The sequence below is a fragment of the Hemitrygon akajei genome, chromosome 9 (assembly GCF_048418815.1).
Source record: "Hemitrygon akajei chromosome 9, sHemAka1.3, whole genome shotgun sequence".
NCBI classification, from domain to species: Eukaryota; Metazoa; Chordata; class Chondrichthyes; order Myliobatiformes; family Dasyatidae; genus Hemitrygon; species Hemitrygon akajei.
The window spans coordinates 80,410,361-80,436,466 of NC_133132.1; the positions used below are offsets into that span (position 1 = coordinate 80,410,361).

Below are 26,106 nucleotides of genomic sequence, written 5' to 3' on the forward strand. Positions count from 1 at the left end.
GAACATGTACAGATTCAACTGGAATTTCTGAGATAGAGATCCTTTCCTTTGTATTAATTAAATGACAGATTTTTAAATAATTATATGCGTTGGCATTGTAGCTTGAAAAATATTTCCAGGCTGTTTGATAATGAAATGTTTCTTTAATAACTCTTTACATTTAACGTTTTTGTAAGCAACCAAGTTGCCTCATCTCCAGATTGACAAAAAGTAGACAATAGAGACTGCATTGAAACAAAGTAAGATTAATCCAAACTTCCAAAGAGATTCATGATCGTGATGAACACAGAGGCAGGTACAAACCCATAGGTTCTGAAGCTTGTTGATCAGCTTCAAAATCTTTAGATTCAGGCCTAAAGATTTAATTGTACGCTAACTCTTTCCTGACAAAGGGAATCTCTCTGTTTGACAGGTGAGACTTGCGGCTGTGAAACAATCTCAGATTCAGGGTCCTTCTCCATAATGGTTGTAGAGGTTTACTCTGGGTCTGCAGGAAGGGGTTCTGACTGCTCTAAACACCTTCCTTCTGGACATGTTGGCATTCTGAACAGTGCATGGCAAGTTTCTCTGGATGATGTGGATCATACTGTGTGAGTACAGTGTCTGATGTTGCCTTTTGGAAAGCCACCTCACACAGCTTTGTCCATTGCCATTTCTTTCCGATTTGTAGTAATGAGTTCAGGGGGTGGAGCACAGTAGCCTGGTTTGGCAGGAACCTGTTGTAATAACCCAAAAATCCTGAAAAAAGGATCGCAACTGTGAGATGTCCTTCATCCTTGGGTCATCCAACACTGCTTGAATTTTCTCAGCACACTTTTGTAATCCTTGTGCGTCGATGGTGTGACCACTGTAAGCAATTCTTGATTCACATTTATAGAGTTGTGCTCTTCTAATCTTTTGAACACTGTCTTGAGGTTTTGGAGATGTTCCTTGTCATCCTTACCGGTAACAATGATGTCATCCAGGTAGCACTGAGTGCCAGGACAACCTTGTATCACCTGGTCTGTGGCTTTCTGCCAGGGTGCAGCTGCAGGTGCTACTCCAAAAATAAGCCGATTATAGCGATAAAGTCCTTTGTGAGTGTTAATAGTGAGAAATGCTTTGGACTCTTCCATCTCAATCTGTAGGTAGGCCTCAGCTAAGTTCATTTTGCTGAAGTGTTTCCCTCCAGAAAGGTTAGCAAACATATCCCCTATCCTGGGCAGAGAGTATTGATCTAATTTTAGTATCGGGTTGATGGAGACCTTAAAATCACCAAAGATCCTGACAGACCCATTCTTCTTGGCTTCTGTGATGATGGTGTTGCCCAGGGACTTCACTCAAACTTAGAAAGAATTCCTTCAACCTCCATTCCTTCACCAGCTACTTTATTACAGATGGGATAAGGAACTGGATGGGCTTTGTAAAACTTAAGTGTGGCATTTTCATTTAACACAATTTTACCCTTAATATGTTTGAGTTTTCCAGTGCCATCCTTGAACATGGCTGTGGCATCATCCAGTATATTTCTTAATTACCTTTCATTTGACTTTATTGCAGAGGATTTGGCATCTCCAATAAAGTTGTAGTTGTCTCAACCATTCACATCTCCACAAAGCTGGCCCTCATGTACAATAGGGCTTGTTAGTTGTTGTATTTCAGTTACAAATGCCATTCCCACAGGAGATAACTTTTCTCCAGTATAATTTCTTAGTTGGATATCTTCAGTATCTTTGAAAGGCTGTTCAATCTCATTTTGTGGAATGACTGAGTGAGTGTCCAATTCCATTTTAATTTACCGTTCATTCTGGTGTAAGCCATATTAATTGGTTCTGGTTAGTTTTCACAATGTAAATCCCAAGGCTACTTAGTCCTGTGTCACTCTCATTATTATCAAATTCTTCCTCAACAGCATGCAATTTGTACTAATTTTGAAACTGTAGTTTGACTTCTATCCTTTTCTCTACCCTGTGCTGTTCATATGTCTGCCCAATATACTCTTTGTTTATGTCCTACTTTGTTGCATTTTCTTCAAGTTTTGCCTTTAAACCTACGTTGGTCTGGTGTGTCTGAGCCCCTGTCACAATGTAGCACAATTTGTTCAGCCAGCCAGTTTCTACTGAGCATTGGAATTTTGTTCACACTCACTTTCATTCCCGACTGCAACTCATTTGTATCTTTGCTGTTTCCATTAATACAGCAGTTTCAACTGTTCTTTTAAACATGAGTTGTGCTTCAGTTAGGAGCTGTTTTTGAATGCTTTCTTCAAGATTTCACAAAACCGAACTCAGTGCATCACTAAGCCCACCACTACACTGACAATGCTCAGGCAATCTCTTCAGTTCAGCTGAGATGGACTCTCCCTTTTTGATTCCACTAATGAAACCTAAAGCATTCTGCAATCAACAATGATTTTGATTCTAAATGCAAAGCTTCAACAGGTAGGTAATCATCTCTGGTTCATTATAAAAATCTCGTCACCACTATTATGTTTTGTGACTGTAAAACAGAAAAACTAATGGAAAGGAAAACAAAGAGCCAGGAGATAAAGGTGTTTCTTTGTTTTTACTTTAAGTGAGGCGCATGCACACAAATAACATGCTGGCATGAATTATTCAAATATTACTGAAATATTAAATTTACAACAGTCTCAGTATATATGGTAATGAAAATCAATTCCAATAGGCACATTGTGATGAAGGTTCTTGCTCTTTATTCCTCTCCATAGATGCTGCCTGACCTGCTGAATACCTCCAGCATTTTGTATGTGTAACTCCAGACTTCCAGTGCCAGCAGAATGTCTTGTGTCCTTTATCCCCTAATCTCTATATAGTCTTTTGTGTTGCACCTCACTCCTCCTCATCTGTATATTATAAAAACTGTAAACCTTCACTCTTCTTGCAGTTCTGAGGAAGAGTCCCTGGCTACAGATACTGACTGGCTTCTCTTTCCATAGATGCTGTCCACAGACTGAGCTCTTTCAACATAATTTGTTTTTGTTCCGGATTCCAGCATCAACAGTTTTCTTCCCTTATTTTTCCAATTTAAAGGCTTTCAAAAAGCAGGCAATGTTTTGGGTAAAAACCCTTCATCTAGACTGCACCAGATTCCAGCATCTGCAGTTTCTTATGTCCACATGCTGTAGCAAGAACTAGTTACCCCTAAATTACTTCATGCTGTCAGCTGTTGCACCATGACATTCCAACCATATTCTTCAAACCGTTAACAAGCACATAATGTTCTTAGATGATTGTATACGCTGACTATAAGAGACAGAGACCGTCTCTCTTCACTTTCAGGGCAGATGGTCTACAATAGGAACAAACAAAGCAAAGGTCTTTACCACCTTGTCTGATTAGGGCAGAGAGGTAATTTTTCAAAAGAGGTCTACAGTATTAGAAACTATACCACAGAAGTTCAGAAAACTTGACGTTGGAGACCATATCGAAACAAATGCCCAACAGAACATACCTAAATACGTTTGGCTGCATGAGAAAAGCATCTGCTATCTCTGTCAGATAAACAGTGTACCCATTTTATGCACACTTAATTTAAGGAATATGGACATTGTTAATAAGGCCACCATTTACTGTGGTGTGACTGTGGAATTTTCGTGGAAGTGGTGGATGCAGGTTCAATTTCAGCATCTATGAAAAGTTTGGATAAGTACATGGTTGGGAGAGGTCTGGAGGGCTAGGGTCTGGGTGCAGGATAATGGGACTGGGCAGAATAATTGTTTGGCATGGACTAGATGTTCTACGATTCTATGACCTAGACGTAATGCCACTTTAACACTTAGTATTGTTCTGAGTAATACATGTTTATTTCAATAGTATACATTACACAAGGACTGTGCCAACAGTTTCACAATTACTTTACATAATTTGAAGACAGAAAAAAAATCACACGCAATGTAAACTCTTGTATTCAACATTTAGAACAAGAAACTACATTAACATCAGTAGGACACAAATAAAAATAAATTTTATTATTTAATGCAGGACTAAAATGTTTCCAGCAACCTAGTTTAAATAGGACAGGGACTAGTTACCAGAGCTTCAATAACTATGTAAAATAATGCAGTGAAATTCTTAGCACCAAACCTTTTCTTACCATTGAGCTAGATCACATTTGAACAGACTCATCAATGCATAAAGAACACATGAAATTTGTTGGATAAACTGTACGTTTACTTTATTAAATCAGTTATAGGGCATCAGTTGCACTGCAAGTTTCCTGTTGTGGAACAATAAAATCGCTATCTTTTTGCATGCCTGTTTAGCCTCTGTAAAATTGCCCTACAATTTCCTGCCAAACTCACAAGTTTATAGACACCATAAAATGGAAGGAAATTAATGGAAATCTGCATAACAGAAATATATGTAAATACTGAGTTCAGTATAAAATAGGTTAACCTCTGTTGAATTTTAATAGACACAGCAGGGTAGAAATGAGCTTGAATTGAACACAGAACATAGACGCAGATGCACATCAAGCTTTTCTTCTGAAATGTAATGCCATTTGAACTGGCAGCCTGAGAACAAATTTTATGTTCTATATTGATGTAGGTAGAAGGAAACAGCAGAGCACTGAAGTGGATGGTAAGTCATAGTCATAGTGAATAGAAATGCAGGCCAGAAAGATGAAATGATCTATCCTGCTCCTAATCCCCGTGATCATATGAAGCTCTAGAAAAACGTATTCAAAAGAAAAAGATAATAAATTTACTTTGAACTTTGAAAAAGAAAATTGAGCATCCATCACAGTGAGAACTGATTAAAAGAAACTCAGACTGCTGAACTGAGTCACTCAGAGACTTAAGCTAGTTCTTATAAACGGTCATTCTTCAACAAGACAAGCTGACATTCTCCTGAAGACCCTCTTTGTAGGGTCTCCTCATCTCAAAGTACATCATGTTTTAGCAGCTATTTCAGTATTTCAGTAGCTATAATGATAGTGTTTATTTTTGTATTTTGTGTCTGACAAATGGTTCCATCAAATTTGCAATGGTTGCACACTGAATGTTTAAACACTTTTTCTGAGACAATGTAATTTACATGGATGATCTAAAACCGCCTGAGGACTGAGAATCCTGGCACCCAACAGTGTTGTGTACACTAATATACAAGTTATTGGTATTAAGGGCAAATATGCTGATAACTAGGTTTGGTGAGCTAGTTGGGAAGCTTCCTTGATCCCTATAACAATATGCAAAATAGCTTAGCTGAAGGCGTCAGATTCCTGGTTTGATGCAGACTAACGAATCTATCCCCATTATCTTGTATTTGGCAGATGTGAAGGCCTCATAGTCTTGTCAGGTTTCCAACCAGATCTCTTGAGCAGCCAGTCTCCTACTGTGAGCCAATGCTCTGTCCGCATAATTTGAAACTGGATTAATGCCTTTATTATAGTAATGAACTGAAGACTGGTGCTCTTTTGAATTAACACCTGCTATATTCACACAATTCCACAACTCCTGGTCTTAACAGATAGAGTAGAAAAATGGACTTCCACTGCATCATAAATCCATATAATGGAAAGTCTTCCCCTAACACTCAGAATTGCAAGAAACTCTCCAAACATTAAAAAAACTCTACAATTTGGCCATCATTAGAGGCAGAGATATATTCAGTCTGGGGAATTAAATAGAGAATTAATAAAACACAATTGTTTCAGACATACTGATTTATTGTGCTTCTATTTCTTGCCTAAAGTAACTTGTAATTGTGCCCAATTGTGTATCTGTGGGTGGAAATACACAGGAAGTTGTAAGTCATTATTAAATAATCATAATGGCTTCATTGTTGCAAGGAAGCATTGCAGTAAGCTGTGTTGATACAAGGAGTATCTCTCCATTTAAAGCGTACTCTTTCACTACAAAAGAACTACAAAAAGGAAAATGATTTGCATATTGGTATGTGTCCTCTGTTATAATATCCGATGTTCCAAGGAGATATTAAATAGGGTTGAAGCTCAACTTTATAAGCTCATAAAACCAACAATGCACTGGTGGGCTGAGAGTTAAATAAAGATTAATTGATTCATCATACTCTGGATGGAAGTGCCTTTGTCAACTCTTTGGGACAATTGAGTATGTGGGAGGCAAAGCTGAGCAAGAAAAGCTTTTTACCATCTGGAACAAAATCCAGTAGGAACCCATTGTTTACAAGGAATGCTAACACTTAGCTTAGTTTGACAATTAACTTCTATGTTAAATGATATTGGATTGAGAAAGGATCCGTTAGAACATACAAGATACAAAAAGTAATATTTCCACAGATGGAGACATGTGGAATAGAATACAGTAAAACACTCAGACCACACTTGGAGCGTTCAGTTCCAGTTACCTCATTATGGGAAGGATGTGAAAGCTTTAGAGAGGGTGCAGACAATTTATCAGTATGCTGCCTGAATTAGAGAGCATCTTTTATGAGGAAAGGTTGAACAAGCTAGGGCTTTTCTCTTTGGAGTGAAAAAGGATGCAAGGAGAATTGACAGAGGTGTATAAGAAGTATTGAAAGCATGGGCAACCAGCATCTTTTTTTCCAGGGTAGAAATGGCTAATAGGAGATGGCATAGTTTTAAGGTGATTTGGGGAATATCAGAAGTAGGTGTTTTTTTTTTAAACACACATAGTGGTGAATGCATGCAACACACTGCTAGAGGTTGGTACAGTAGGGACATTTGAGAGATTCATAGATTGGCACATTGATGAAAGAAAAATGGAGGGCTATACTAGAGGGATCCATTAGACTGAGCTTGGAATAGGTCAAATGTCATGGACCAAAGGCCCTGTGCTGTACTGTTCTATGTTCTACATGATCAACAAAGTAATTTGGGCTCATTAATGTTGGTATACCTAACGCACACAGCTCAGTTGCAAATCTTCTGCAAGACCAGTAAAGTGCTGAACACCTGTGCTCAGCAGGTCGAGTCTTGGACTGGGAAAACTGCTGCCAGAATAGTAAGTTCAGTGAAATGAAATGGAGGAAGTCTGGTAATAGGAGAAAGGTAAGTAATGGCCTTTGTTTTATTAGTATCAAAGTTTTTAATGGTTTATTAAGTGTGCATCTGTGCCTGTGGTCAAGAATTTTTTTTAAATAGGTCCTGAATTACAGTAGTGAACATCAACATATTCATGAACATTCAATTTAGACACCATATGTAATAGTCCCTCAAAACACACAATATGCTGGAGGAGCTCAGCAGGCCAGGCAGCATCTATGGAAAAGAGTACAGAATCGATGTTTTGGGCCGAGACCCTGCATCAGGACAGATTAAGAGTCTTAGCTGGAAACATTGACTGTTTACTCTTTTCCATCAATGCTGCCTGGCTTGCTGAGTTCCTCCAGCAGTTTGTGTCTGTTGCTTTGGATTTCCAGCATCTGAAGATTTTCTCATGTTTGTGATTTATCAGCCCCATGGTTAGGGCAGTTAGAATAGTTCTGTTAGTGCAATTGGAAGGGCACTGGGAGAGGTCCTTTCATCTCTTGGACCATTTCAAAGAGCTGGAAACTAGTCTACTTTACCATATAGGAGAAAAAAACATAATCTAGAGTGCAAGTGACTGCCAATTCCAAGGCAGTCGAGAATTTCCCCTCAGTAATGTGCAACCATCAGATTTCCCAGAAAATCAGAGATCAGATAGCTGGGATTATATATTCAATGTCCAAATCTTTTCTCTGTCAATATCTCAATGAAACAATAGTTGTTCAATTGATTTGTATAAATATCTAAATGTGCAAATATACAAACATTTCAAATTATGACAATGTACAATCTCAAAGACGCATAATGTGAAAAATTAATTAAGCATAAACTGAAAGCCGTAAATTTTCAGAACACATTTCATCAGAATAAAATCATTCAAAAGCTAAATTCAAAGCCTAAAGGGAAACTTCTGCAAATTACAGGTTTCAGTCCTCAATTTCGTAACTGATGTGTTTCATTCCACAGCTGACTCATACACACTTGAAGTAGTGCATGAACCATCTTGCTCCACACAGAATTTGTTCCTATAATTTTAAATCTGTTGCTTCAAGAGGGTGATTGAATTTTTTAGTCTGTGGGGGCATGAGAAATGCTTGCAAAATAAACTGCAATGTACCTTTTAATATGTACACTACTCTACTACACTACTAAAGTGAATCAAAAATTAATCATTTATTTTGTAAATGCACTCTTCTCTGTAATGCTCAAGTAATGAACTGCGATTGTGAAAACACTTTACAGCAAATACAAATATTAAGGAGGGAGAGGAATCATTTCAATACTATGTGCCTTTGGCAAAAAAAAGTCACTTTTCCCCACCTTTATTGAACTCAAAAACCAATTTTTACTGGACTATATGTTTCAGAAAGGTAAAATCTATGAGTAATGCCAGAAGCTCATAATCTGTTTGGCTAGTAGTTTAAATAATAAATAGCCTGAGTATTTCTACACTTGCTTGCTCAGCAAATTTTAATTCCAATGTGTGTGCAGCAGTTCTCTTCAGAACCTGTAAACACTTTAAGCAGCTGAATAGTCGTGTGCACATGTTCTCCAGTCAGTGGAGATCATTTTGTTTTCATCACATTTTAAAAATATCTTTCTGACTAAGCAGTCTGCTTTATGCAGGTCTTGATAACATCCATTGTTTCTCAGTATTGTATAAAGTCAAGCTTACCCAGTCTTATTGATCAAATGATTATTCTGAGCATCTGCGAGCATTGTTTAAAAAAAGACAGCTCACTACATTTTTTATTAATGTAGCTTTAACTGAAAAATTTGTGAGAAAAATTTAACCAGACTGCAATACAATTTTTTTTAATTCCTCAAACTAAGGAGGCCATTTAATCCATGGGTCAATGGCACTTCTCAGAGCATATCAATCAGCCCCATGCCTCCACTTGTCTCCTTACAACCAGAATCTGCTCATTACTCATCAATTCCCTCATTCCACTTACCTACACTAGCGTTGATTTAACTGCCAATTAGTCTACCTATGTGCCTTTGAGACACTAGGGGAAACAGCATCACTCAGCAGAAAGCCATGTGGTCACTAGGAAGGTTTAAAAAAAACTTCATACAGGTATTGCTAGAGATCACGATTGAGCCATGAGGCAGCAATGCTCCTCGAAAATGAAGTTTCCAGTTACATTGCAATTTTCACATTGATGGCACAGATTTGGCTAGAAAATCATACCTCTACAAAATGGCATTTGAAATCTACAGCACCTTAGCTGCCGAGATTTTGTATTGGTTGTCCAGTTGTCAAGAGGGCTGCTGCATCCCAACCACCACAGAATGTCATCACATCAGAATAATTTACAATCTCTTTACCAGAGAGAGTTAGGCTATTTGACTAAAAACTTTATGTGGCAAGTCATCTGCATCATACACAAGGCATTCTTCAGGTTTTATCAATATCCAAACGGCACAGACTTATAGCACATGCGGTATACGCAACAGAAGAATTAATGTGACCTAGTCCAGATGGCCATTAAAATAAAGATGCACCTCTGGTAACTCATCAAGATAATGTTCATGTTTACAGCAAAGTTCAAACGTACACATTGAAATTATAAATGACTATTTGATTTGAAAAGAAACACGACAGGCATTTTTCAATACATCACACCTTGTCTACCAGAACCAGTCAAGAACATGTGCATGAGGAGTAGTGAATAATGAGTTACAAGATGAGCAAGACATGGGTGCACCCAGATGCATGCAGCATGTTGATATTTGGTACAACTATCTATATAATATTAACTAGATTGTTGTCAAAATGTCTGATTCTGAAATCTTGTGAAATGATTATGTACCATATGTGGGATTTTTTTTAAACACACAGTTTTGGCCAGAAGGTCAAACATGTCAACTTGTCTAGTGCTTTTGATCATGTTTTACATAGCTGAGTGACTTTGAAAGCTAGTTTCTGGCACAAATTGGCAACCATTACAATATAGCTGGAGATACTTAAAAACTTATAGAAACGAAGTTACCTATTGTGTTCTTTAATTGTTGGAACAATTTACCTTTACTAAGTGATACAGAATGAAAGACTTTAAAGATAATGGCAGTTTAAGTGATTTAGTAAGGTGGCAAATAGAGCATTAAGTGAAAAAGCATTTCATTATTCCCTCTGGTCAGAAGAATGGAAAAAGGGATTTTTTTAAAAAAGGAGAGAGTGAATAAATTGTGAGGTGCAAATAAATCTACAAAATTTTGTTCAGCCAGCAATTATGGAGACAAGTGTTATATTGGCTTTTATTGGACGTGGGTTGTTGTTTCAAGTAGAAGAGAAAGGGAATCTTGTTGTACCTGTACATCTGCAGCACTGTTCTAGTCTCCAAAGCAAAGGAAGGCATGCTACCTTGTAGTGCACATTGGTTTACTCAGTGAGAAGACAATGAATGGATGTTTATTCACTGGAGTTTAGAAATACACAAGATGCTTTCACTGAAGCATTAGTGGGTGATTGGCTAGAAGTTTAAAGTATGTTTTCCCTGAATGAAGAGTCTGAAACTGGAAGCCTGGTCTCTGGGTAAAGAATGAGATAAAAAACAGAAACAATACCTATTTTCTATCAAAGGGCGGCAAATATCTTATCTACTCCTTGTTTTGAGAACAGTGGATGCTTAGTCATAAGTATTCAACAGTGCAATTGATAGACTTAGTGGCTAAAAGAACAGATGGACAAGGCTTTCAGCTTTAGCTAAACTGAGGATAGGGAGGTTCAGGTAAAAATAAGTAGTCTTCAAGACCTGTACTATATTTGACCCAAGTCCCATTTGGCAATCATATACGACACTGAAGCTGAGAGTAATCTTCTTTGTTTTGGACAGGGAAGGGGGAATTGCAAGGCAATAGGGTTCATGGCTGGAATGGAAGACAATAGCTTTGGTTGGGAGAAAACCTAAACTCATGTTACACCAAGTAAACACAATTAACTCTAAGGTCCCTAACACACTGAGCCCAGCAAGCAATCACAGGATTTGTTATATGTTGACAAAATAATCCTTAGAATACAACTTATCCATGGTATCACCCTGTTTCTCCCAGCTTCATGTTTATTTAATCCACATTTGATAAACCAATCAGACATCTCTTGCAAACATTACTACTTTTTTGGTCAGTAAATGCAGATCCATGACTAGGCAGAATAATTTTAACCCATTCTAGATTTTTCCCATTGTGCTGTTTCCCACCCATCAGATGAAATGACTGATGTGGTCCTTGAGGATTCAACCTTTATGATGCTGTAAAACATATTTGGTGAAGGACAGTGTTTGACAATGAGACTTTTAAGCTGTTCCTCGTGATGTCACATAGTCAAATATTCCTCCTCCTGCTTTATACCCATGATATCTGTGGGGCCTTGATATAATTTTTAAGGGGTATAACCAGAGACAGAAATAAGTAATTACTAAGTTAATGGGTCTGCCTCTGCAAGATGTATCATACTCCCTTATCTGCATTAAATATGACTTGCTGTTGACAAAAATTCTGGGAAGAACTATTAATAGCTAATGATATGTTGGAAAGTGCATACAAAAACACAGTAAGAAATGTTTGGCAAATAGATATCTCAGCAAAATCAAAAAGCCTTTAATACATCCCTACCAGGTCACATGATATAGTATTGTGCCTTTGCTAGCATTATAATAATGGCATTGCTCCAGTAATGATCTCAGCATGCTTTCTGCACAGTAGAGATTGAAATAACAGCAGCAGTTCCTCAAAACTCTCCAGCCTTTTGTATGATGTATTTTCATAAAGAGACATAAAACACCAGATCTCTTCAGGAAAAAAAGGAACAAACTGCTGGGGGAACTCAGTGAGCCAGGCAGCATCTGTGGATGCAAAGTGATAGTTGACATTTTTGGGTCTACACCCTACACTGGGTCTAATGACCCAAAATGTCAACTACCCCCTTGCCTCCAGTTCAGCAATGGTTGACAACGTAACACTTAAGTGCTGAGGTGTTCCGACAATGAATAGTCCAGCTGAGTTCCTCCAGTAGCCAGTGTTTTACAAAGTTGATCCCTTTCAGTAGGTATTCATCTACAAAAATCTTTTTATTCTTCTGTTAATCACCACTAATGGCTATATGCATGTCGTAGAGAGGAGATGTCCTTATATAAACGTTGCACTATTGACATTAACCCGTGGTGGAGCAACTATGGTGTTGGCGAAGGCAGAACACCGATACAACACTGCTCAGATGAACCTAAATTCACTCACTAAGGCAAGACAGCAAGCAGCAACCAGGATCTATCCAGTTTTGTCACCAACTTGACTGTTTCGTGTAGCGTAGACAGGACCAATGATTCTTTTCTTCTTAAAGCCGTTACAGCAAAGAGGTTTTATTGTGATAAGCTGGGATATAGAGCAATGGTCAACGACATAACACAAGGCATTTACTGTGCTGAAGTGTTCCAATAAAGAATAGCCAAGCTGAGAGGCAGCTCTACACAAGGCAAACCATTTGGGGTACAGGTGGGTCTTCAAGGAACTATGGTTCAGAGTCCTATGAAGAAAACAGAACAACAGATTAAGTACACAGTATCACATAGTACAGGAGGCCTTTTGACCCATTACATCTGTACAAGCTGAAAAAGAGTTTGTGTAATCCCACTCTCCACCACCAGGTCATGTATCTTCAAATGCACATTCAAATATTAAATATGATGTGATACAATTATCTGCCTTTATGGCGAGTGAGCTCCAGATCCCTAGCACCCTCTGGGTAAATTCAGTTTTTTCTTTTCCTTTCCATTTAATTCCTCCACCTTAAATCTATTACTCATGTTTTTCAACTATCTGCTAAGGGAAATATTCCTTCCCTTTAGTTAGTCACCTCAACTTTATACACTTTAATTAAGACTTCCTTCAGCAATCTCTGTTGAAAGGAAACTCCCCTGCCTAATATTTTTCTCCTTATACTTATGTTTCTAGTCTCCTGGCAATACCCTTAAGTCACTTCTGTAATCTCATCTAATCTTTCCTGTCATGTGCTGACTGGAAGTGTATGTGGTACTTGGATTCTAGTCAAACTAATATTAAATTCTAGCATAATTCCACCCACCATTCATTATATTCTGTATCTCCACCAACGAAGAACAACATTCCGTGCCATTTTAAAGGCCTGCCTCCAACCATTACAGATCTCTGGATCTACATTCCCAGGTCCCGATACACTACATGCCCCATTGCACCTCCCCAAATGGATCATCTCACCAGTCTTGCTTAAATTCCATTTGCCACTCCTCTGCCCAAGTGACCAGACACAACATAAATTTCCCTGCAGCCTTAAGCAAAAGACTGCAGAGAAAATGCATCTGTTAACTGATCTAATGTACAGTAATTCAATAAACTACAGCACTTACTGGTACCTTTTTATATTTGTTTTCCTAGTGATCACTGTTACAAAATGGAGTTACTTTAGTGCTACTTGTGTTACAAAATGCATTTCATAGACCAGAGCAAAGCAGCAAATTTAGCAGGGAAGCCTTTCTAAATTTTTATTCCATGTGCATTGCCCAAGCCTAGAATGTACATATTGTTGATTTTAAAAACTTGCCCAAGCAGGCATAATCACATTTCTCACATACCAAATATATGTGGGTGTTTCACTACTATGGATGGCTTCTACAACAGGATAAATTCCTGTTACTGTAAATAGTTAAGTGAGTAGAAGATAAACTGAACTCCAAAAGTCATAAAGTTAAAGATGAAACATTCTTTTCAACATTTTAAGCAAGATTAGTGTATTATTTTTGATTTGTACAATTTTAGAATAAAAAAAAGGAAAGGAGCACCATGCAAAAGTTTGGGCACCTCAAGAGATTTGAGCTCTCAGATAACTTTTACCAAGGTCTCAAACCTTAATTAGCTTGTTAGGGCTATGACTTATTCACAGTCATCGTTAGGAAAGGCCAGGTGATGCAAATTTCAAAGCTTTATAAAAATACCCTGACTCCTCAAACCTTGTCCCAACAATCAGCAGCCATGGGCTCCTCTAAGCAGCTGCCTAGCACTTTGAAAATTAAAAGAAATGATGCCCACAAAGCAGGAGAAGGTTATAAGAAGATAGCAAAGCATTTTCAGGCAACCATTTCCTCATTTTGTAATGTAATTAACAAATGGCAGTTAACAGGAATGGTGGAGGTCAAGTTGAGGTCTGGAAGACAAAGAAAACTTTGAGAGAACTGCTTGCAGGATTGCTAGAAAGGCAAATCAAAACCCCCATTTGACTGCAAAAGACCTTCAGGAAGATTTAGCAGACTCTGGACTGGTGGTGCACTGTCCTACTGTGCAGCAACACCTTCACAAATATGACTTTCATGGAAGAGTCATCAGAAGAAAACCTTTCCTGTGTCCTCACCACAAAATTCAGTGTCAGAAGTTTGCAAAGGAACATCTAAACAAGCCTGATGCATTTTGGAAACCAGTCCTGTGGACTGATGACGTTACAATAGAACTTTTTGGCTGCAATAAGCAAAGGTATGTTTAGAGTAAAAAGGCGCAGAATTTCATGAAAAGTACACCTCTCCAACTGCTAAGCACGGGGGTGGATCAATCATGCTCTGGGATTGTGTTGCAGCCAGTGGCATGGGGAACATTTCACTGGTAGAGGGAAGAATGAATTCAATTAAATACCAGCAAATTTGGGTAGGTAAATTAATGGAAAGTATTCTTAGAGATGGTATATATAAGTATCTGGATTGACAGGGTCTGTTTTGGAACAGTCAATATGGATTTGTGTGTGGAAGGTCATGTCTGACAAATCTTATTGAATTTTTTGAAGAGGTTACAAGGAAAGTTGACGAGGGTAAAGCAGTGGATGTTGTCTATATGGACTTCAGCAAGGCTTTTGACAAGGTTCCACATGGAAGGTTAAATCGTTAGGTATTAATATTGAAGTAGTAAAATGGATTCAACAGTGGCTGGATGGAAGATGCCAAAGAGTAGTGGTGGATAACTGTCAGGTTGGAGGCCGGTGACTAGTGGTGTGCCTCAGGGATCTGTACTGGGTCCAATGTTGTTTGTCATATATATTAATGATCTGGATGATGGGATGGTAGATTGGATTAGTAAGTATGCAGATGATTCTAAGATAGGTGGCATTGTGGATAATGAAGTAGGTTTTCAAAGCTTACAGAGAGATTTAGGCCATTTAGAAGAGTGGGCTGAAAGATGTCAGATGGAGTTTAATGCTAATAAGTGTGAGGTGCTACATCTTGGTAGGAATAATCAAAATAGGACATACATGGTAAACAGTAGGGCATTGAAGAATGCAGTATAACAGAGTGATCTAGGAATAATGATGCATAGTTCCCTGAAGGTGGAATCTCATGTGGATAGGGTGGTGAAGAAAGCTTTTGGTATGCTGGCCTTTATAAATCAGAGGATTGAGTATAGGAGTTGGGATGTAATGTTAAAATTGTACAAGGCAGTTGTGAGGCCAAATTTGGAGAATTGTGTACAGTTCTGGTCACCACAGGAAAGATGTCAACAAAATAGAGAGAGTACAGAGGAGATTTACTAGAATGTTACCTGGGTTTCAGCACCTAAGTTACAGAGAAAGGCTGAACAAGTTAGGTCTTTATTCTTTGGAGCATAGAAGGTTGAGGGGGGACTTGATAGAGGTATTTAAAATTATGAGGGGGATAGATAGAGTTGACGTGGATAGGCTTTTTCCATTGAGAGTAGGGGAGATTCAAACGAGAGAACATGAGTTGAGAGTTAAGGGGCACAAGTTTAGGGGTAACACGAGGGGGAACTTCTTTACTCAGAGAGGTAGCTGTGTGGAACGAGCTTCCAGTAGAAGTGGTAGAGGCAGGTTCAATTTTGTCATTTAAAAAAAAAAAAAAATAAAAATTGGATAGGTATATGGACTGGAAAAAAATGGAAGGTTATGGGCTGAGGGCAGGTAGGTGTGACTAGGTGAGAGTAAGTGCTCAGCACGGACTAGAAGGGCTGAGATGGCCTGTGTCTGTGCTGTATTTGTTATATGGTTATATAAATAATTCTGGAAGCAAACATCACACCATCTGTAAAAAAAATCAGAAGATGATAATGATCCTAAACACACCTCAAAATCCACAATGGACTGCCTCAAGAGACGCAAGCTGAAGGTTTTGCCATGGCCCTCACAGTCTCCTGACCTAAACATCATCGAAAATCTGTGGATAGACCTCAAAAGAGCAGTGCATGCAAGGTGGCCCAAGAATCTCACAGAACTAGAAGCTTTTTGCAAGGAAGAATGGGTGAAAATCCCCCAAACAAGAACTGAAAGACTCTGAGCTGGCTACAGAAAGCATTTACAAGCTGTGATACTTGCCAAACAGGGTGTTACTAAGTACTGATCATGCAGGGTGCCCAACCTCTTGCTTCGGGCCCTTTTCCTCTTTGTTATTTTGAAACTGTAAAAGATGGAAATGAAATAGTAATCTTGCTTAAAATATTAAAGAAATGTGTCATCTTAACTTTATGCCTTTTGGAAATCAGGTCATCTTTTACTCGCTTAGCTATTCACAGTATATATTGTTGTTCAGGTGCCTTGCCATTCGGCATGGGCGATCATGTCTCTCCATCCATCACGGTCCCAGACCCTCCGAATTGTAGTTGTTGCCTCCCCTGTTTCTAAGCGTGATGTTAATCCATCTATCACTTTCATTCTCTGCTGCCTCTGCTTCTTCTTCCTTCCAGCTTTTCAGTTGTAACTAAATGTTCTAATGTCTCTCTTCGCATGATGTGTCCAAAGAATTTTGATTGCTGTTTTCTGATCTTTTTTTTAAAAAGTAATGTACATTTTGTTTTCGTTCTCTGTAGAACTTCTTCGTTGGTTATCCTGTCCATATATGATATGCATAGCATTCTTCTGAGAACCATATCTCTGCTTCATTGATTCTTTTCTCCATTGCATTTGTGATGGTCCATGACTCGCAGCCATACATCAATATAGGAAGAATGTAGCAGCTGAGAGTTCTCAGGCGGATGTCAATTGCTATTTTCTTGTTCGTTAAGATGTTTCTCATTTCTGTAAATGTTGTTCTTGCCATTGCTGTTCTTGCTTTTATGTCTGTTTCACATTTTCTGTTACCCATGATCCAAGGTACTTGAAGTTGTAAACTTGTTTTAGGATTATATTTCCCAATACGATCCTACAGTTTGGGATATCAGGTTTCTTTGATATTACCATTACTTCAGTTTTCTTTTTGTTAAAGGTTAGGCCAAGTCTTTCACTCTGTGTTGATGGTGGATACTAGTTTCTGTAAATTTACTTCACTGCTTGCTATCAGTACTGTATCATCCGCACAGCGGAGGTTGTTGATATTGTATCCTCCTATACTTATTCCAGGGATGTCTTGTATGGTTCTCATGCTGTTTGCACTGTACAGGGAGAACCGGTCTGGTGATAGAACACAACCCTGTCTGAATCCTCGCTTTATTGGCTGATATTCACCAACCTCGTTGTCTATCTGTATGGCTGCACTTTGTTGCCAGTAGAGATTCCTGATTATTCTTAGATCTTTTCCGTCGATATTAATATCTTTAAGCATTTTCATGATGACTTGGTGTTTCACTGTGTTAAAAGCTTTTGTGTAGTCAATGAAACAGAAGTATAGGTCTTGTTGTACTTCTATTGACCTTTTGATAATATTCCTGAGAATATAAGTTGCATTTGATGTTCCCTTGCTTTTGATAAAGCTGCACTGTTCTTCACTGATCTCTGGTTTAATTTTGTTTCTTATTCTGAGCATGATGATTCTAAGTAGAATTTTTGTGAGGTGGCTCATTAAAGTAATTGTTCTGTGTTGTTCACACTCTGTTGCACCTGGTTTCTTTGGCAGTGCAATGAATACTGGCTTTAAAAGATCTTCTGGTACTTTGCCACTGTTGCATATCCTATTCAATAAGATTGTTAATTTCTCTACACCAAAATCTTCTAGTGCTTCATACAGTTCAACTGGAATGTTATGCTGTCTCTGAGGTTTTCCCATTGCTGTTCTATAATAGTGCTGTTTTGTAGAGCCTTGAATTTGTTCTTCACTGTTATTTGGAATTCATTTTTTGATGTCACTTTTTTTTTCTCAAAAGTCCCAAATTCAGCCTGGCTCTACTCTTGGTCTTTTAAGCTTTCTGAGTCTCAGGTACAACACACTGATTATTGGTACGTGATCATTGTAGCAGTCTGCACCCGGGTATGTTTCGCATGATATCAGTGCATTTCCATACCTTATAAGCATGTAATCAATTTGGTTTCTGGTGTTATCCCCTGGGCTCTTCCATGTCCATAGTTTTCTTCGGTGTTGCTTGAAGATGGTATTACCAATTATATAATCTTTTTCTGTGACCCATGTAGCTAGTCGTTCACCTCTCTCATTTCTCTCATCTATGCCGTAATGCCCAATATTGTCCTCGTCCCTGGTCTTGCCTACTTTCGTGTTGAAGTCACTTTGAATAATGGTATTTTCTGAGCTCTTACATTGTCTTAATGCTGTTTCTAGTTCGTCATAAAATTGTTCAATGTTTTCTTCTCTGCTGTCTGCTGTTGGGGCATAAACTTGAATGATGTTAATGTCAAAAGGTTTTGCATGTAGTTTCACCAGTAACATTCATTATTGATTTTGCATGTTCTTCATCTAACATAATTCCAACACCTTTTTTCATGTATTTCTCCTCCTGAGTAAATGATGGTATATCCCTCTGAGTTTGTTTTACCGGCTCCTTTCCATCTCATCTCATACATTCCCAAGATGTTGATTTTTAATCTTTCTATTCCCTGTTTGATGTTGTCTAGTATTCCAGGTTGCTAGTCTGATCTCCTTTGCTTTTAATCTGCCGACAGTCACTGGATAACGGTCGAGGTTCACCTGTGGCGCATGAGATCCTCTACCGGGTGAGGCTCCTTTCACATCTTTGAGCTGAGACCATAGTTGACTTGAGTTCATGATTATACAAGGGAGGAATACTGAAGTGGTTTCCAGTTGCCGCCTTCAGTTGCAGTGTCCATACTGGACGGGTAAACCTGGCCACTGATGAGCAGATTTGTCTGCTCAGCGTTTTTAGTTTTACAACCATACATTCTAATTTGCAGAATCTGCTTGTAAAAACCATCCACCACCTGCAAACCATGGCTTCACATGACCCTGATTGGGAGGCTAAACAGATACTACACCTTGCCCAAGGGTGGCCTGTAGGCTATTGGACAGAAAGAGTGCCTTTCACCTCCTTCTGCTGAGCAATTGCACGCGCACACACACACACACACCATTTGTCACTGGACTAGAAAACAAGAACAATACAGTGGTTTTTTTTATTTCCATCTTTTACAGTTTCAAAATAACAAAAAAAGAAAAGGGCCCAAAGCAGAAGTTTGGGCACCCTGCATGGTCAGTACTTAGTAACACCCCCTTTGGCAAGTATCACAGCTTGTAAATGCTTTCTGTAGCCAGCTCAGAGTCTTTCAATTCTTGTTTGGGAGATTTTCGTCCATCCTTCCTTGCAAAATTCTTCTAGTTCTGTGAGATTCTTGGGCCGTCTTGCATGCACTGCTCTTTTGAGGTCTATCCACAGATTTTCAATGATGTTTAGGTCAGGGGACTGTGAGGGCCATAGCAAAACCTTCAGCTTGTGCCTCTTGAGGTACTGAAGGATTAGAGGGAGGCGAATGTTGTCCCCTCGTTCAAAAAAGTTAGTGGGGATAGTCCGGGTAATTATAGACCAGTGAGCCTTGCGTCTGTGGTGGGAAAGCTGTTGGAAAAGATTCTTAGAGATAGGATCTATAGGCATTTAGAGAATCATGGTCTGATCAGGGACAGGCAGCATGGCTTTGTGAAGGGCAGTTCGTGCCTAACAAGCCTGATAGTTCTTTGAGGAGGTGACCAGGCATATAGATGAGGGTAGTGCAGTGGATGTGATCTACATGGATTTTAGTAAGGCATTTGACAAGGTTCCACAAGGTAGGCTTATTCATAAAGTCAGAAGGCATGAGATCCAGGGAAGTTTGGCCAGGTGGATTCAGAATTGGCTTGCCTGCAGAAGGCAGAGGGTCGTGGTGGAGGGAGTACATTCAGATTGGAGGGTTGTGACTAGTGGTGTCCCACAAGGATCTGTTCTGGGACCCCTACTTTTTGTGATTTTTATTGACGACCTGGATGTCGGGGTAGAAGGGTGGGTTGGCAAGTTTGCAGATGACACAAAGGTTGGTGTTGTTGTAGATAGTGTAGAGGATTGTCAAAGATTGCAGAGAGACATTGATAGGATGCAGAAGTGGGCTGAGAAGTGGCAGATGGAGTTCAACCCGGAGAAGTGTGAGGTGGTACACTTTGGAAGGACAAACTCCAAGGCAGAGTACAAAGTAAATGGCAGGATAATTGGTAGTGTGGAGGAGCAGAGGGATCTGGGGGTACATGTCCACAGATCCCTGAAAGTTGCCTCACAGGTAGATAGGGTAGATAAGAAAGCTTATGGGGTGTTAGCTTTCATAAGTCGAGGGATAGAGTTTAAGAGACACAATGTAATGATGCAGCTCTATAAAACTCTAGTTAGGCCACATTTGGAGTATGGAGTCCAATTCTGGTCGCCTCACTATAGGAAGCATTGGAAAGGGTACAGAGGAGATTTACCAGGATGCTGCCTGGTTTAGAGAGTATGGATTATGATCAGAGATTAAGGGAGCTAGGGCTTTACTCTTTGGAGACAAGGAGGATGACAGGAGACATGATAGAGGTGTACAAGATATTAAGAGGAATAGACAGAGTGGACAACCAGCGCCCCTTCCCCAGGGCACCACTGCTCAGTACAAGAGGACATGGCTTTAAGGTAAGGGGAGGGAAGTTCAAGGGGGATATTAGAGGAAGGTTTTTCACTCAGAGTGGTTGGTGCGTGGAATGCACTGCCTGAGTCAGTGGTGAAGGCAGATACACTAATGAAGTTTAGGAGACTACTAGACAGGTATATGGAGGGATTTAAGGTGGGGGGGTTATATGGGAGGCAGGGTTTGAGGGTCAGCACAACATTGTGGGCTAAAGGGCCTGGAATGTGCTGTACTATTCTATGTTCTATGACTGAGAACAAGTCATAGCCCTAAAAAGCTAATTAGGGTGTGAGACCTTGGTAAAAGTCATGAGAGCTCAAATCTCTTGGGGTGCCCTAACTTTTGCATGGTGCTCCTTTCCTTTTTTCATTCTAAAATTGTATGAAACAAAAATAATACACTAATCTTGCTTAAAATTTTGAAAAGAATGTTTCATCTTTAACTTAATTACTTTTGGAGATCAGTTCATCTTCTACTCACTTAACTATTCACAGTAACAGAAATTTTGACCGAGGTGCCCAAACTTTTGCATGCCACTGTATTGCCAATAAGAAGTGATTCAATCATTACTCACAATCTGAGCTTTACCTCCGTGTAAAAGCTCTACAATACCGATGAAATCGTCAATCCACATTGGTGCCAAGAGTCCAGGCAAAATGTTTTTTTAACCTTTGCTGTAATTATCACTTGAATGACTCATTAAAGTCAAGACAGACTGAAGTGGAAGTTTACAAAGGAATGAGCACTCATTTCTCTTTATTCAGAAAAAAATCATCAGTGGACCACTAAAAAGATTTTCAAATCATTGTTAAAATATTAATCTTTCAGTCTGTCTGGCTGACAGGTTTTCACCACCTCAGGATATATGGAAGTATTTTGCAGCTGATGTAGTCTTTGGTGTCTTTTGGGGAAACACAGATGCCAATTTGAAATCCACAATCTCTCACAGAAGCAATATGATAAATAATTAAACACATGTTTATTGGCACTGAATACAGTAGCTTGCTATGTAACTTCAAATGGCAGAGTGTACTATATTTATGTGGGAATGGGGTCACCTTTGGTAAGGTAGCCAGAATTCACCTCTCACAAACATCAGCAAGTCAGCCATTTGGGTTGTACAAATTCATTTTCATGGTCACCATTCCTGATCCTAGCGTGTTATTCCAGATTTAGTTACCAGGTTAGATCATGGCAAACCCATCCTCACATCAACAGCAAATTGAAGTAACAGTTGGACTCAGTCATACAGCAGGGAAACAGGCCTTTGGCTCAATTATTTCATGCTGGGTAAGATTTCTATGTAAGCTGGTCCCATTTCCCTCTGCTTGGTCCACGTCCTTCTAAGCCTTTCCTATCCATGTACCAGTTCAAGTACCTTTTAAATGTTGTCAACAGACCTGCCTCGACCACTTCCTCTGGCAGCTCATTCCATATACTGACTACTCTCTGGGTGAAATAGTTGCCACTCAGGTTCCTATTAAATACCACCTCTCTCACAGAAATGGGCCCTTTGGCCCATATAGTCAATGCCAAACTATTAACCTGCATATTTCCCACAACCCACATAGACTGCATATACCCCTCCCACCTATGTACCTATCCAAAAATGTTAAAAATCAAACCCACTTTCATTATTTCCACTGGCAGCTTGCTCTCACCGTAATTTGGGTGATGGAATTTCCCCTCGTGTTCCCTTAAATATTTCCCTTTCACCCTTAACCCACAACCTCAAGTTCTAGTATCTCCCAACCTCAGTTGAAAAAGGCTGCTTGCATTTATCCTATCTATTCCCCTCAAATTTTGTATATCTCTATCACATCTTCCCTCATTCCTCTACAATCTAGGGAATAATGTCCTAACCTATTCAACTTCTCCCCTATATCTCAGGCTCTCAAGCCCCAGCAACATCCTTGCAAATTTTCTCTGCACTATTTCAACTTTATTGACTACTTTCCTGTAGGTAGGTGACCAGAACTGCATACAATACTTCAAAATAGACCTAATGTCTTGTGCAACCTCAACATAGCAAACCAACTCCTGTACTCAATACTATAATTTCTGAAGGCCAATGTATCAAATAATTTCTTTACAGCCCTCTCTACTGTGAGGCCACTTACAAGGAATTGTGGATCTGGATTCCAGAATCCTTCTGTTCTACCGTACTCTTGCTGCTCTGCTACTCACAATGCAAGTCCTACCCAAGTTTGTTCTCGCAAAAGGCAACACCTTACACTTATCTGCATTAAATTCTATATCTGCCATTTTCAGCCCATTTTCCAGCTAGTCCAGATCCCACTGCAAACTTTGATAGTCTTCCTTGCCATCCACTAAACCCCTAATCTTGGTGACATCCACAAATTTGCTGATCTAGTTTCCCACATCATCTAGATCACTGATATTGATGACAAACAGCAACAGACCCAGCACAAAGCCCTATAGCACACCACTAGTCACAGGTCTTCAGTAAAAGAAGCAACAATCACTTATCACTCTCTGACAACTGCTGTAATGTCTAATCCATTTCACTACCTCATCTAGAATGAGCAGAGGGGGTGGGGTGGCTCAGTTGGTAAAAAAATGAAATCAAATCCTTAGAAAGAGGTGACATAGGATCAGAAGATGTAGAACTTTTGTGGGTAGAGCTAAAAAACTGCAAGGATTAAAAAATACCCTGATGGGAGTTATATACAGGCCTCCAAACTACAACAAAGATATGGGTTACAAATTACAATAGGAGATAAAAAAGACATGTCAAAAGGACAATGTTACAATCGTTATGGGGGATTTCAATATGCAGGTAGATTGGGAAAATCAGGTTGGTGCTGAATCCCAAGAGGGGAAGTTGTAGAATGCCTAAACGATGGCTTTTTAGAGTAGCTTGTGGTTGAGCCCAGTAAGGGATCAGCTATTCTGGATTGGGTGTTGTGTAACGAACCAGAACTGATCAGAGCGCTTAAGATAAATGAGCCCCTAGAACCAAGTGATCCCTGCAACTTGAGAGGGAGAAGCAGAAGTTGGATATATTAGTATTACAGTGGAAAAGAGAATTACATGGGGTATGAGAGAACAGTTGGCCAAAATTAATTGGAAGAGCACACTAGCAGGGATGATGGCAGAGCAGCAATGGCTGGAATTTCTGGCAGCAATTTAGAAGATGAAAGATAGATACATCCCAAAAAAGTAGTATTCTAAAGGCAGGATGACGCCACTGTGGTTGACAAGAGGTCAAAGCCAATACGAAAGACAAACATAAAAGGCCTATAATAGAGCAAAAATTAGTGGAAACATTTTAAAAACCAATAGAAGGCAACTAAAAAAGTCATAAAGAGGGAAAAGATGAAATACGAAGGTAAGCTAACCAATAATACCGAAAGCTAACCGAGGATACCAAAGTTTCTTCAAATATATAAAGAATAAAAAAGAGGTGAGAGTAGATAGCAAGAAGGAAGAGAGGCAGAAGAAAGATAATATAGATACTTATGTCAGACATAAGTGATTGGGAAGATATTGGAGTTGATTGTTAAGGATATGGTTTTGGGCTACTTAGAGGCACATGATAAAAACTGGATGAGGTCAGAATTGTTTCTCTAAGGGAAAATCTTACCTGACTAATATGTTGGAATTCTTTGAAGAAATAACAGGCAGGATAGATAAAGGAGAATTGGTAGATGTTGTGTACTTGGACTTTCAGAAGGCCCTTAACAAGGTGCCGTGAGGCTGCTTTACAAGTTAACAGCACATGGTATTACAGGAAAGATTCTAGCATGGATAAAGCATTGGCTGATTGGCAGGAGGCAAAGAGTGGGAATAAAGGGAGCCTTTTCTGGTTGGTTGGCAGTAACTAGTTGTTACTTCTTCTTTTCACATTATTTATCAATGATTGGGACGACGGAATTAATGGCTTTTTGGCCAAGTTTGCAGATGATATGAAAATAGGTAGAGAGGCAGACATTGTTGAGGAAGCAGGGAGGCTGCAGAAGGATTTAGGCAGATTAGGACAATGGGCAAAGAAGTGGAAGATGAAATACAGTGTTGGGAAGTGTAGGGTCATGCACTTTGGCAGAAGTAATAAAAATGTAGACTGTTTTCTAAATGAAGAGAAAATTCTAAAATCTGGAGGTGCAAAGGGACTTGGGAGTCCTTGTGCACGATTCCCTAAAGGTTAATTTACATGTTCAGTTGGTGGTGAGGAAAGTAAATGCAATGTTAGCGTACATTTTGAGAAGACTAGAATATAAAAGCAAGGATGTAATTTTGAGGCTTTATAAGGCCTCACTTGGGAGTTTTGTGAGCAGTTTTGGGTTCCTTACCTAAGAAATGATGTGCTAACATTGCAGAGGGTTCAGGAGAATGAGTCCAGGAATGAAAGGATTACTATATGACCGACTAATGGCTCTTGACCTGTACTCCCTGGAATTCAGAAGAATGAAGGAGGACCTCACTGAAATCTATCAAATGTTGAAAGACCTCAATAGTGCGGATGTGGAGAGGATATTTCCTATGGTGGGGAGTCTAGGACCAAAGGGCACAGCCTCAGAATGGAGGGACGTCCGCTTAGAATGAAAATGAGAAAGAATTTCTCTAGCTAGAGGGTGGTGAATCTGTGGAATTCCTTGCCACAGGTGGCTGTGGTGGCCAAGTCATTGGGTTTATTTGAGGCGGAGGTTGATAGATTCTTTATTAGTTAGGGCATGAAGGGTTATGGGGAGAAGGCAGGAGAGGGGCTGATTGGGAAATGGATCACACATAATGAAAAGGTAGAGGTAACTCAATGGGCCAAATAGCTGAATTCTTCTTCTATATCTTTTGGCATTATGGAAATAAATGTGTGTTTGAGTATAAAGAAGATTGACATCCAATAGTTTGGAAAAGCTGCTAATCTGGCACTACCAAAAGTCCCAAAGGTGCTGAATAATTGTTGCTGATTTAGCTAATGCTCATTTCTCATGTATTTTAATCAGCCAGTAGGTGGCGTCTGCGCCCAACAGGATTGGACTGAACTGGATTCAGCCTTAAATTCTGCTGGGTCTTTAGCTATTCGGAGTGAGCCTGATAGATTCTTACTACCTCTTACTTTGTGCAATTACCGGTACATTTATTTCAAATATAGGCACTTACACGATGAGCCAGCAGCTTGGACAACCTGAAATCTGTCAGTGTCAAAGGATCTCTCTATGATGAAATCATGAAATTCATGAAAACTAGATTGCTGGTTTTTTTTTGTTTACCTCAATCCCCCTAGCATTCCAAAGTAAACCATTTAGTCTGAGCTTTCAATACACTCAAGGACTGAGCATTCACACCTTCCAAGG

The 26,106-nt window shown here is 39.3% G+C and overlaps 1 protein-coding gene across 2 annotated transcripts in view; it reads right to left on the reverse strand.

Annotated features, from left to right (window-relative positions):
* Positions 1–2,609: 2,609 nt before the first annotated feature.
* The window catches only part of sh3bgrl2 (SH3 domain binding glutamate-rich protein like 2), a 108,721-nt gene continuing 85,224 nt past the window's right edge, over positions 2,610–26,106 (reverse strand). The window contains exons 4-5 of one of the 2 annotated variants that reach the window (XR_012100258.1): positions 12,208–12,493; positions 2,610–4,667 (exon numbers count right to left, since the gene is read on the reverse strand). Coding sequence is in view for 1 of the 2 variants with exons in the window: in XM_073056435.1 (XP_072912536.1) it covers positions 12,479–12,493 (15 nt within the window). In the remaining variant the exon portion in view is untranslated. Of the gene's footprint in view, positions 12,494–26,106 lie in introns of both variants that reach the window. The other variant, XM_073056435.1, reaches the window with a different exon arrangement.